Source organism: Pseudochaenichthys georgianus, chromosome 15 (assembly GCF_902827115.2).
Source record: "Pseudochaenichthys georgianus chromosome 15, fPseGeo1.2, whole genome shotgun sequence".
NCBI lineage: Eukaryota > Metazoa > Chordata > Actinopteri > Perciformes > Channichthyidae > Pseudochaenichthys > Pseudochaenichthys georgianus.
Window position 1 is genome coordinate 26,378,702 of NC_047517.1, and position 13,844 is coordinate 26,392,545.

The 13,844-nt window shown below is 39.0% G+C and overlaps 1 protein-coding gene across 6 annotated transcripts in view; it reads left to right on the forward strand.

Moving 5' to 3' along the window:
* LOC117459588 (calcium-activated potassium channel subunit alpha-1a) overlaps nucleotides 1-13,844 on the forward strand; it is a 136,243-nt gene that overhangs the window by 71,814 nt on the left and 50,585 nt on the right. For all 6 annotated transcript variants that reach the window (XM_034100502.1, XM_034100503.1, XM_034100504.1 and 3 more), the window contains exons 4-9: nucleotides 1,813-1,906; nucleotides 2,493-2,604; nucleotides 8,907-8,982; nucleotides 9,468-9,543; nucleotides 10,656-10,826; nucleotides 12,405-12,496. In XM_034100502.1, the coding sequence (XP_033956393.1) occupies nucleotides 1,813-1,906; nucleotides 2,493-2,604; nucleotides 8,907-8,982; nucleotides 9,468-9,543; nucleotides 10,656-10,826; nucleotides 12,405-12,496 (621 nt within the window). The remainder of the gene's footprint in view (nucleotides 1-1,812; nucleotides 1,907-2,492; nucleotides 2,605-8,906; nucleotides 8,983-9,467; nucleotides 9,544-10,655; nucleotides 10,827-12,404; nucleotides 12,497-13,844) is intronic.

The window sequence follows — 13,844 nt, forward strand, 5'->3', positions numbered from 1 at the left end:
TTTAGCTATCATAATTGTTGCCTAAAAAAGACACACATGGAGATGCCGGTGGGATTTTGTTAATTGATTATTTAGGCCAGATCAATGTTAACTCCTCCAAGCGGTCAACAACGAATAAACCTCCGTCTATAATCTGATAGCATTATGAGAAGATGCCTTTTAACCAAACAAAGTCACTTTAGTTTTAAACAATTGCTGCATAAATCAGACTAATCATCTTGGCCATGAGCCATCATGGTAAAAGTCACATCAGTCCTTAGGATATGTTCCAGACAGACCACACACTTAGGGGGCCTACCCTGCTAGATTAGAAGTTGGATCATCCTCTTGGAGCAATACGTCCTCTTTGGCATGTTTGTACTCAGTCATCCATTATAATGCATGTGTGAGATATTATCTCACATGCAGTGAGATAAAATGTTTGATGTTAACTGGAAGATGATTAAGCTTCACTCTTCTCTGGAGGTTTGCAGATTTTTCAGTTATCTCTGCTCTCGATCTCATCCTGTGCCCCTGTGGGCTCCATGCATACAGTACAAACATATACTTTAATGTTTGAATGTGAACATATGAGACTTGTAACTGTAAACTCTCGTAAAGGCCGTGTGTGTGTTCCCTTGCCAGTCTATACATTCCCAAAAGTCGCCTATAGCCAGCCGTATCATGATGCATATTCATATTTTCCGCTGTGGGATTTCCTCATTACGCAGGAGCAACATGCTATAGCCACGAACAAGTGACAAATAGCCTGGGCACACAGCCTGTTATTGCTTTTGTAGAGAGCACCCACGAGCTAATGGTTAATCACCACAAGAAGCATGCACATAAACATGAAGATGGATTACGTGACACGCCAGAAAGATTACGACTCATATATCATCTTCTGCCTTTTTGAGCAACACCAAGCATGCTATTGCACACCATTAAATAGAGAGAGATATGCAGCATGTTTTATTTGTGGAAGTCTCCGTCATCAAAGAGAATATCTGCTGGATTTATTAGTTTTTTTTACAGATGCTGATTTATTTATGCTTCTGGATTGTACTGTCACATCAAAGCAACTGCCTATTTGAGTTGTATCTATATGGTTGAATCTACATATACATTTGTCTTTGTATGTGACCCACTAGGAGGAATTGCAGGATGTAATAACACTATGGAAAGTCATTGGGGTTTTATATCACATATTTGTATCTATTCTTTTTACATTAACAGCCAAAGGTTTTACAGTTAATGTGAAAATATATACACTACGGGAAAAGGATTGGGTCGAGCCAGTTTAAATGGCAAGCATTGGTCAGCACCATTTGACCTTGACAGCTTCAGATAGGCTTTTGTTACCAGAGAGCGCTTACTTATCAGTCCTGTGAGCTGAACGGAGAAAAGGCGAGCAAAGAGAGATCAGGACATACAGTATATGCACCTCTTAAAAACATAAATCTATGATTATCCTGAACTGAGGAGCAAGGACATCGCCTCTTGGTGGGATTGTATTGTGATAATTGTGATAATATCTTATTGTTGCAACAAATTATGTTGGCAAATTGATCATTCCAAAGTAACTGATTAAAAAACGAACAAAATGTGGAATACAGTAGAATATTCATTTTGCATATAATATATATATAGTATACTATAATTGTAATGATGTGATATTGAATCCACCATGTTACCTAGTCATACTGCTATGCAAAGCTCATTGTAAATAACGAATAAAGTAAGAAAATACTTTTTTTTTTTTACAGTGTCAGTTCATGAACCTTGTAATAATGTGTGTTTTTCCTCCTCATCTTCTTTCTCTTTGTTTTCTAGTCCGATAGAATCCTGCCAGAATTTCTGGAAAGATTTCACGTTACAGATCGATATGGCCTTCAATGTCTTCTTCCTACTTTACTTTGGACTGCGCGTAAGTTGTGCATGCACAGTACACATTAACAGGCATACTGTTTAACAAGCTGGCACAAACAATAAGCACAGCCATGCAGGCAGGCAGGCATTGTTTTACATGCAGCAGAATACACAGAATCTTACAAAAATATATTTAATGCTTCTTATTTTCCACTCCAATCACAGTATATTTAATGTATTCATATTTATCTTTTCTATATATATTTTTGTAAAAGATAATAAATATAAACACAACATCTTTACGGAGACAACCAACAAGCAGACCCAACTTTCTAAATACGCACACAGGATGCCTTTATTTTAAACTCTGTTGTCATAATGTTGCTATGGCATGTCTGTCATGCCAGAGCAGCATTCCAGTTGTGCAACGCAAGCCTGCCATCCTGAATGAATGAATAAATAAACTCATAAGCAGCTTACCCCACCAACCATTCGCATGACTCAGCAAGTGGGGTGAAGCTTTTGTCATTCTATACAATATGTCAGCATGCAGTTTTATGGTGGGCTGTGGAGGAGAGTTACTGTTTTGCATAACATTATAATTCATTTATCATTTTCTTTGCCATCTCTCTTTCTTTTCACAGTTTATAGCGGCCAATGATAAACTATGGTTCTGGCTGGAGGTCAACTCAGTGGTAGACTTCTTTACTGTTCCTCCCGTGTTTGTTTCTGTCTACTTGAACAGAAGCTGGCTCGGTAAGTCTGTATATATTTCCCGCTGTACCTATGTGTTATTAATCCACTTTTTCTTGTATGTGATGTATACCCTTGTGTTTCTTGATTTCTTTCACCATTTTCAATTGTCTTTCGCAACGCCTCCGTCCAAACACTCCCCGTTTATTATGTTGCCCTCTATCTTCACATGTCACCCCTCCTTGTATCACTCTGTGTCTCTCCCTCTGCCTCCTAGTCCTCCTTCTGTCTCCCCATTACTGGGAGTGTGTCTCTGAGGCCCTCTCGCTCAGGGCTGCAGTCAACTTTCCCTGATCATTGAAAGTGACAGGGCTGGGTTCCTCTGATGTTTCAGGAAACACAGACACAGCAGAGTGGATTGGCCAATGGGAGTGAGAGTGACTCACAAACACACTGTGGTTTTGTGTGTGTGTATGTGTGTCTGTGTATGTGTGTCTGTGTATGTGCGCGCATTCGACTCCTTCATAATTGCAGTGTTGAGGCGGTGCACCTGAAATTCCTCACTGCAGTCCGTAACTACCATCTAATGGGCTAATTCACAATCACCCAAAAAGATGCCAACACAACAGTTTGTGTTATTCCCGTACACACACATGCACACACTCTTGCATGAGCAGGTTGGAAAACACCCTAACCTGCATTACATAACGACCTACTTTTCTCAGTGCGTTCAGAGTGTTGTGGCCTAAATTACACTGCAGTGAAAAGAGTTTATTTTTAGCTGTATTCTTCTTCAGGTTCACTCTTCTTTTGAAACCATGTCATTTTTATACATGGTTGCTTTACTTTATTTATAACTTAGGTGAATGCTAATCCAATGTTTATCTGAGCGCAACACTGTTAGTTCAGAATGAGAGGCAACTGTATTCAATTACAGTGACATTATTTAAGGTTCTCAGTGCAAAGAAATATTTGCTAAAAGGCAGACCAATACAGATACAAACTGATACTGTATACAAATTAACCTCAGAAAGACATATTTGAGGCATTTCTGTTTATTTGTATTTATTTTTTTGCCCAAACTTTCTTTCCTTCTGTAACACATCACAGGGTCCTGGTGTTGTAAATACTTGATACACCCTTAAATAACACAGAGGCATCACACCTGAGCTTTTCTTGCTATGCCATTTCAAAAATATCTACTGTAAAAAAGGCCTACACTGATAACTAGCAATAATTCAAATGTCTTGGATAGAAGAACTGTATACTGTAGCCTTGAAAATATGTCTTTTTCAAGAACCATGAGCAATTATTAGATCATACAGGTTTAAACCAGTGTCTACATATTTCCTGGTGTAACAACCATGCTTACCATGGTTATGTGCACACATGTTTTAATTGAACAGAATAATTATTACTAATCCTATTAACTTTGGTTATTTTAGATTTAGTGAGATTTAAATTAACAATCTGATACCAATAATTTTATTAATCAATTCATTGTTTTAGATTATGTCAAGCAAATAGTCAAATGTCCACTGATTTAAACTACTCAGATGTAAGATCAGTGTTTTATTTAATCATTTTTGGTTAATTAGGTTTTGGGTTACAGTATTTTGAATGCATTACTTTGAGCAAATGACAAATCAATCAATTCTGGGAATTTTCAGCAGATTATTTATATTGGGAGCAGTCAACATCCAAGTTTGGTTAGCAACCAAATATTATTAAATCTGACAGAAACTATTAAAATAACACCCAAGTCAACTTTAATTATGTATAGAATCCATGATATAGACTATGCTGTCATGAATATGCAGTCTACCTTTCATCCTAATGTGTATGCTGTTATTTTTGTCTTTTAAATCTAATCTTTGAGATGATGAAGGTTTCTTAAGAGGCTCCCTGTGGCCCATGCATTTCACAGAGAACAAGCTGTGTTCTGAATAAAGTATGGACAAGTCAAGTAATGTGGTTTCTGGTATTCATGATGTAAGGTGTCCTCGGCTCATCCCCAGAAAGCCGTTGGTGTTGATAAAGGATGCTGAAAGACTTTGAAATCATGGTCTGGCTGCTGCCCCACATTCTGCATTGAATAATTACCTATGATTATTAAATATCCTGCACCGTGGGGTTCATATAGGCTAAGAGGCCTTTTATATACAGTGCATCTGCAGTGTGAGTTGTAATGTATATATTGTTGAGAGATGCCCTAGATTCCAGAGCTATTAAAATACTATTATTTCAAACAGGGAATGATCTGGACGAATATTTATTTAGCTATGACAATATATCATGTGGCATGTCCTTCAAATCTTAGAGCATGTTTATTTTTGCAGTGTTGGGCATATATAACCACAGTGTGTCATGGTAACAGAACTCCCTGTGGCATGGCTTGGGTGTATGTTTCCTGGTGGTGTGCTTGTCCATGTTAAATGCTTCAGACAGAGTTGCAAAGCCTAAGTTATAAAAATGAAGAGTGGGTAGTTCTGCAGTGATATGGGGTGCACCTAACACGCTGGCGATAGCTTCCAGAATACTAATAGGGTGCTGAAAGTGTCTGGTAATATTCAGGCTCTAAGGAGTCAGGACAGGAATCATGATTAGCTGCTTCTGTCCTGTATTAATATGGAAATTAGGACACACACGGTACACTGTTGTGACAGGAAAATAAACACAACCGATGCCTGATCTGCTTTCATACGGTAACCTTTGATATTCATGGTTAAATAAATGTAATTGCTACTTCCCTGAAGACTATTGCCCTCTACATACGTCTTAATGCTTGACAGGGTCATAATGGTTCTCCTTAAAATCAATACAATAATCCATAGTTGGTGCTACTATCATTAAGCTAAGTGTATATTGTGTCCTTTAACAGGCTTTGTTAAACTAGCCCAGGGTGGTTGTTAGGAACTTTTGTTGTGCTCCTTCTTCCCAAAGAATTAGTTGACCTTTTCTTTCCATTCACTGCTGGGGAATACACACCTAAGCAAGCCAGAGTAATGCATCATGATTACAGTACCTTTCGCTACACTCTTTCAGCTACAGTTCTGCATAAGAACACTGCTAGAGATCCAGTGGAGGTGCATAATGAAAAGAGAGCGCTAACAGGGGTTCTGCCCTGTTCTGTGTGATAGTGTTCCTGCCCACTCTGCACAGGAAGAAGTATCTGCTCTATGCATTTCAAGTTATGTTCTCTCTGCCTCTGCAAATTGGACATTAATTAAGAGGAGCAGAGCGATCCGCGGATAATGTAAGAGGGCATGGAGAGTTCTTCCTTGCAACGTTAATTAATTTCCTTTAAATACTTAAACTGAGCATTGCTCTCAAGAGTCCTGCTAGTTTAGGATTAGCATATGGCGCTTTATGCAAGTAGCTCAATTAGCTACTGAGCCCCAACTCTTTCATCTCGCTAGTTAAATTCAGGCTTTACTCCCAAGTTATTAAAACAAGGGAACAGTAATGTCTGTTTGGATTATTCCCCCAATAAAACGATTTGTGGCAATACATGGCATCAGTAGCTCTTTAAATGATGCATCTACAAACCGAATTAACACGTTCTCGTCTCGAATGTGTATTATTTTCAGTTTTTATGGGAGTAACCTCAGTGTTGTTGAGCTCTGGCTCTGAGGATGCACAGACAGAACTGTAGAAGCTTCAGGCATGGCTTTAAATGTAACCTGCTACTGCCTCCTGGTGGTGCTTTAGTATACTGTTGGTTGACGCTTGTGTTTTTCTGCTGAAAGAGGCTTACGGCACCTGACATGGGCATGAGTGCATCTGCCTCATATGGCCTTTTAGTCACTGGCAGGAAGCCTCCATGTACATTCAGAGGAGGGAAGCTAATTTATGTTTTCTGTAGCAAGGCTGCTTACACAATAGTACAATTGCACTGCAATACATTGAGTTTAGGCTACAATAAATTGTTGTTGGTTTTTAATGTATTACACACATGCTGTCTTTCCAGCATGACTGTCCAGACAGAACCCGTGCTAAACTAGCTCCCAGTGTGCATTATGCTTGTGTGTGCGCCATGTGTAGCATGATATGATCTAGTCCTGGCAGGGTTGACTGTCAGTGTTATCCAGATCAACTGTCCGAGAGTGCTGATTGATAAACGGTCCCAGTAGGCTGGACATTTGACAGACAGGCCGTTCTCTCACAGCCTCAATGTACTAAGAGTGGGCACAGAGCAGAACAACCTTTTTGAATGAGCCTCTGGCCAGCTGTGTGTGCAAGGGACTTTAGCATGTGTTGCAAAGGGATTTTCTCATACATGAACATGTGTTAAAGGGAGCAGAATTGAGTTTTAACACACACACACACACACACACACACACACACACACACACACACACACACACACACACACACACACACACACACACACACACACACACACACACACACACACACACACACACACACACACACACACACACACACACACACACACACACACACACACACACACACACACACACACACACACACACACACTATTGTTGTCATTTTACTGATGTTGTGGAAGAAGCAGGTTTTACCTTAAGGGCAGGGAATGCTTTATACAAACAAAAGAGCATATTGTTTTGTCGGAAGATTAAAGGGTTTAGATGTGTTCCAAATGGCCAAACAAAGAGTGTGGGGGGGGGGATACTGTAGTAATAGAAAGGGCAATCTTTACAAATGTGGATTATGCTTTTGGACAGTCTCTCCTCAAAGGCATTCACATTAAAAGTAATACATTAAAAGTTGTATAGAGATGTTGTGTGTCGTTGTATGACCATGAAGTAGGTGTGTTGTTGTTGAATTGTCTGAAATGACCCAGCCTTGAACTGTCCATTACATTTTAGTATCAACAAATTGTTGTAGAGTTGTTTGCCCTTGTACCTTTGAGGACAGGTCAGTCAGATTTTAAGCCAGGATTATTATTTTTTGTTCTGCATCACTTTAGTATGACCTTTTATCCCTGATAATCCCTGGAAGGGTTTAAATTTAGAAAATAGGTTTGACACAGCTGTCTGTTGATGGAGACACAGCTTTACAATGGTAAGGTAAATACCAAAAATGGGCATTAGAAGGTTACATCTGTTTGGGCTGTGGGGATTAAAGGCACTTTAACAAAAAAAGGAAAAAAAGAACCTATTGGAACTGAAATGTTGCTCCCGGAGGGACAGTCCCTGGCAAGGCTGATATGATTGAACAAGCAATTCAATTCTAGCTGTCGGTTTTCGATTGTTTGTTTGCCGCAGTGACCATCAATTTCACATTATTTTTAAGTTCTCTTTTTAACTGTCGTCTAATATTGGGGATGCTGAATCGGGAAATATTCGGTTTTTTAGGAATAAGCTAAATCTGGGAAAGGATCTTTGGATTTTGTTTTCTGAAGGTGCTTTGGAACGCAAAGAATATATTTGGGGATTTTTAACACCCGTTTTGGCAAGACGAAAAAGGACTTCCTTTGACGGGATATCGTGTAAACATGATTTCTTCAAAGCTGCTCTTCCGTCGTACCGTCAGTGATTCTGATTTGAGGGTTATAAAAGAGACTCGAAGGCGAAAGAAGTCCGGTGGCGAGCTTTATCAGAAGGGGTACAGGGTGAGGCAGGGTCATCGTCAACAGGAGGAAAGGCAGACAGGATTCTATCATTTGGTGCGGACTTATATGCGCATCATCTCATACTGGGGTAAGGGTTTAAGTGTCAGTGTACAGACATGTATTATCTGGAGATGTCCATAAAATGTATCTATAAGTTATTTACCCAGATGATGTAGTTGTTTCTTGTTTGGAGCTGGACGGTCTTTGAAAGATATTTGGCATATGGTGTATGGCCACTGTTTTATATTTATATGTGCAGGTTGTATACTGATTGTAGAGGAATATCGATCACTTCTTTTCACATAAACTAGATACAGATGCGACACACACACATTACATGGCATCATTCGTGTTATGTAAAAGGACAATGAGGCAGGTGTTGCATTGTTCTATAATCCCTAAGCGAGCTGCTTTTGAATGCGACGGAGGCTCATATAAACTAGGCCACAAGATGTTCCTCCTAACTTGTTTATGTGCATTAATAATTCCAACACATCATCTAGAATAAAGTTTCGACTTTCTTGTGTCATCTCCTTGTGTCTCACTGAATACATTTGGCAAGTGGTGTAGAAAAACATTTAAGCCATACTTTCTGTTTATTTCTTCATAGCCACATTTTTCTGTTATTGAACTATTTTACAAAACACCAACTCATGGATACATGAATATTAATCTAATGTGAGAATATCATTAGTTGTATTGCATCCATTACATGTGCTAATCTTCCTCTCTTTGTGTCTATATCGTTCTCTCTTTCTTACAGGCTTAAGATTTCTAAGAGCACTACGATTGATACAGTTTTCGGAAATACTTCAGTTTTTGAACATTTTGAAAACAAGGTAATAATAAACCTTTCCTTATTCATTCACAAGAAACATATTCACCTAGTATCCTTACTGTGAAGCAGAAGCTACATTATGTTTTTAACAGTGAGTCCCGGAAACGTTAAATACTGTTTATAATGTGGCCTTTTCAGAATACAGTATGTCTGAGTCAGAACTTAAGTGTGTATTAAACTACATGTCTCATGCATATTTCATGCAGTATCATAATTATTTGTTAAGGTTAATAATAAATACATGTATTGTGATACTTTGTCACACTGTATGAAGTATACCGTATTAAGCATTTTGTCCCATTCTATAATTCATTGAGCTTATGCCAGCATTAATCCTTCATCAATTTGATCAAATATCTCAACTGTCCTGGCTGTAGGTTATTTTTAGTCACAACAGCTTACTTTAATTAGCTCACGAATCTCTGTTTTTCTGTCCTTATGATCTGACGTTTTTGAGAGTTTTGTGTTTCTTCCTCTTCTACCCAGCAATTCCATCAAGCTGGTAAACCTGTGTTCCATCTTCATCAGCACATGGCTCACAGCGGCAGGATTCATACATTTGGTAAGGGGATAGATGTGAGGTTTAGTTATTAGGGAGCCAGTAAGGGAGGTAACTAAACATTTGCTAAACAACTATATGACATAGAGACCTTTTCAAAATATTATAGTATATCGTGTTTAAGAATTGGCCAATTTCAAAATGAATTTAAATAAATTATATTGTGATTACTTTTTTCACATCTTGCTATTAGAGATATTCACATGTTGTCCCTCAATATCCCTTCCAGGAACATAGTTAATGTTTTCTGCCAATAGCTAGGAATGATCCAATGCCAGTGCTCTGTTTTCACAAATAAATTACAAATATGTTCACCTCACCAGAATCATTGGCTTTGCTCATTTTTATGTAAAGTAACACATGGCTAGAAATGGCTTTGGTACTGAGACTTTATAGACTGTTTGCAATGACTAAATAACTCATGGTAGAATCATTATATTTTATAATGACTTTGATGAGGGGAGTGTAGTTATGTGGGTTAGCCCGTTGTGCTTGATAAGGTAAGTATAGGTGCTGATGCTGATCGATGCATCCCAAGAATTAAGTACAAAATAAAGGAAGGTTGATTATCGCCATCGGTCTGAAGGTAAACAACTACCAATTCATGCGTAAATAATTCAAGAGTGGAAGGTACCACAATACTTTTATAACACAGATATAGTATGAGAAGTATTAGGAATATAATTAGATGTGTTTTCTTGGTGATTTAAGACTCAATGAACTGCAAATTTCCAAACGTTTAGTTTGACTTTGATTGTATGTCCCCCCGCTCCCCCTGTTTTCTGTAACTATCCATTGTCAAACTTCACATTTAGGCAACATACCATGCAAATAATCATAAAAGCAACACATTGTGTGTAGTGTCTTCTTTCAAGATTCTATGGTATACAATGTGTATTTGTAACTCTGCTCAACGACTCAGTAAAGCATCACACTGTTTGACCACTAGATGGTAGCCTTTGCCCAATATATAACAAATATACTGTGTGACTCTTGGAGCTGGATTTAATCAGACTTGATTAAAGAGTTTGCTGTGCAAAACACTGTTTACAAAATGAGTGGTTCGTAGAGTCATGTCTAATTATCATTCCCTCCCTTTCCTGTCTACCTTTTAGGTTGAAAACTCAGGGGATCCCTGGGAAAACTTCCAGAATTCTCAAGTACTTTCCTATTGGGAATGTGTCTATTTGCTGATGGTGACGATGTCTACAGTGGGCTACGGGGACGTCTATGCAAAAACCACCTTGGGGCGCCTGTTTATGGTCTTCTTCATCCTGGGTGGTTTGGTAAAATCACGCTTTTCTTTCTCCTTTACCCCCTTTTGCTCCTTCAAACTCCTGCCTGTCCCCGTCACTAGACTGTTCAAAAACTGTTGATGAATGATGAACATTATATATTAATGAAACATTTCTATGGAATACTTGTTATTACTTATGATATGATGTATGTTATGATACTTTAGCAGTGCTGTTAGAATGTTAGAACAATGTTGCGTGAACCCTTAAATGTAATTTGTTTTGTCACAGTAAAGTTGTATCCTTCGTATAGCCTACTGTATCTCGTCTACTGTAGTTACAGTACTATGTGCTCCTACGTCCCTCCCCTTATGTGTCACTCCTGTATTTGTTTGATAAGAGTGTATGTTTTTGTCTGATAATGTTGTTACTGTTCTCTTAAAAGCAGTTGCGGTATCAGGACACCCCTCCTCCTGTGTCTCTTCCCAAAATTCCAACAAACACAGGGGCAGGGAGATGAGGCTTAGGCCAACCTGACTGTTACCATAGCAACAGCAGCTTTAAAATCCCCCCCTCGCTCACCTTCCTCTTATCTGGCATCCTATTGGATTACAACTAGTGCAGTAACTTAAAAACAATAAGCATTCATGGGTGTACACACCTGTAAGCACTCACACACGCATACTGTAGACCCCGCCTCCTCTTCCTTCTCTTAGAAGATGGAGGATCTAACTAAATCACAGTTACTGTGCTATGCATTTAGACAGCTCTCGCGATGCACTGATGACCTGCAGCTGTGTGGATGTGTACCGTGCTGTGGCCATGGTGATAGGTCGTGTGTTTTTCTCAGTGCTGAGAGCTCTGGAAGTCTTTAGGATAGTACCTCAACCTGCTCCCTATCAGCAGCGGTGGCTAAATAATGACTTCAGCCTGGAGATCTTTTAAAGCCAGGGATCATATTAAACTCACGTCATTTGACTTATTCCGGCTGATGTAGAGATTCAGTTTCCTAGCATGAGTTAAGTATGTATTTACAGGGAAAGGGCAACTATTTGATTCTTATTGTAGATGTTAGCATAGTGCTAGTGAGGACTCCCATTGTTAGTCGGTAAACGTAAACACCGCCCTGTGCTAGGATAACTGGCTGTGGAACTTTGCAAAATGCATCCAGCTCATTTTCCAGCCCAACAAATGAGTCTTAATGTGTTTTGCAGCTGTGGACCATCAGGTGGGCCTATTCAAATCGACCTGCCAAATAATCTGTGTTTGTTGGACAAAACATGGCACATAGGTTTAAATTCTCCCTTTAACACTCTGCTATTCAGAAAAGTATTGGGTATCACAGACTGACTATTGAAAAGCTGTGACAAAATTCAAACTAATCAAGCCTGTTACTAAACATTTACCTTTAAAATGGGGGCTATTTTTTTTAAAGCGACAACAGGATTTGGTAAATAAAGTTTAGCAAGTCTCTACAAGCAAGAGAGCTTTTAACTTAAATTGTAATAGCGAAGCAGTATTCAACCCCCTTCAGAAATCTGGATTAATTCACCAGTTTCCCCACAACCCAACTTGCGGCGTAAAAGTCTCTTTTTTAGTCTCTTCTTCTTTCTTTTATCTTCTCCTTAGGCCATGTTTGCCAGCTACGTCCCTGAAATCATAGAGTTAATAGGAAACCGAAAGAAATATGGTGGTTCCTATAGTGCGGTTAATGGGAGAAAGTAAGTATTCCAGATGGTTCTGCTGTTTTTTCTGTGTGCGGTAGAACCCTCTCTGCATGCCTTTTTCTTTTTTCTGTTCCATGCATGTAGGCCATGTTTGCTCGCTACGTGCCAGAAATTGCTGCTCTCATCCTTAATCGGAAGAAATACGGAGGGAGTTATAACTCAACACGAGGCAGAAAGTAAGTTGAAATCCAGACAAGGTGTGGTTGTGTGACTTAAGTGCACCCCCTCAAAGTTTATAGTTACAGGGGATTATATATTTTTTGAACAACAGTAAAGTTAGTTTAAAACGTTAAGTCACACTGCGTGACTGGAGACCTTGGCCATTAGGACTCACATGTCCATGCCCCCTTATTCTGTCTCTTGTAATCTGTCTCTGTCTCCTTCTTTCTCTCTCTACCTTGCTCTATAACTCTTCCTCTATCTCTCCTTTACTCAGAGCTCTCCTGAATTCATTTGTCTGCTGTTCATTTTCTTTCGTTTTCCTCCTTGACACATCCTGTGTGGCACTATCATTTAATTTGGAAAATAGAGCTTTCATGACTACTTTAGACCTTGAATATACTAACCTGTGGTTCTTCTATGTAATATATCGGCTCACTCTGTGTTGTTCATTCATGAAACAGTCTTGCCTATAGTGAATACTTAGTATACAATACATCAAATTGGAAAAAGATAGTCATGAAACCCCTACTATCCACTTCCAAAGGATTTTTTTTAAGATTTAAGAAAATAGAAACATTTAAACATCTGCAAGTGCATTATTATTGGTGGTCTTTTTAAGCATCATCAATCTCAATGGCCATTGCAGGATATTATTTATTCTCTTGTTTCATTTTGCTGGAGTTTGTTTTTGCACTTCTTCCGTAAAATAATTTTCTTTATTTGCATAATTTCTGGCATGTTCTCTACGACCTGCAGTCATGTGGCTTTTTTCATTTCTGAAAACTCCATGAAAAAGCCTCTTCCTGTTGTCCGTCACCGCTATCCCATCGCATCATCAATGCTTGACATGACTCTGGCCCTGATCTTCAGTCAGCTCCCACACCCTGAATGCTGGAAGCCTCGCTCCCAGTGAAGGCTCTCAATTGCTTTTGGCTTGCTTTTCCTGCTTGGTTATTTGTGCTCGCCTGGTTCTCGTGTTTGTGTGGTGGTGGAGTTTGTCTCCAAAAGCTTTTGTAATTTATGCATATGTCTAATTGGCCTCTCACTGCAGAGGTTCGAGTGCACTGTGATATATGTTTGACACTGTGGTCATTGCACCAAAGGGCTTATTGTCCAGTACGGTTCTCCTCCCATTGTGGCTCAAACCTTACTAATTTCAGCAAACAGATATATTTCATCC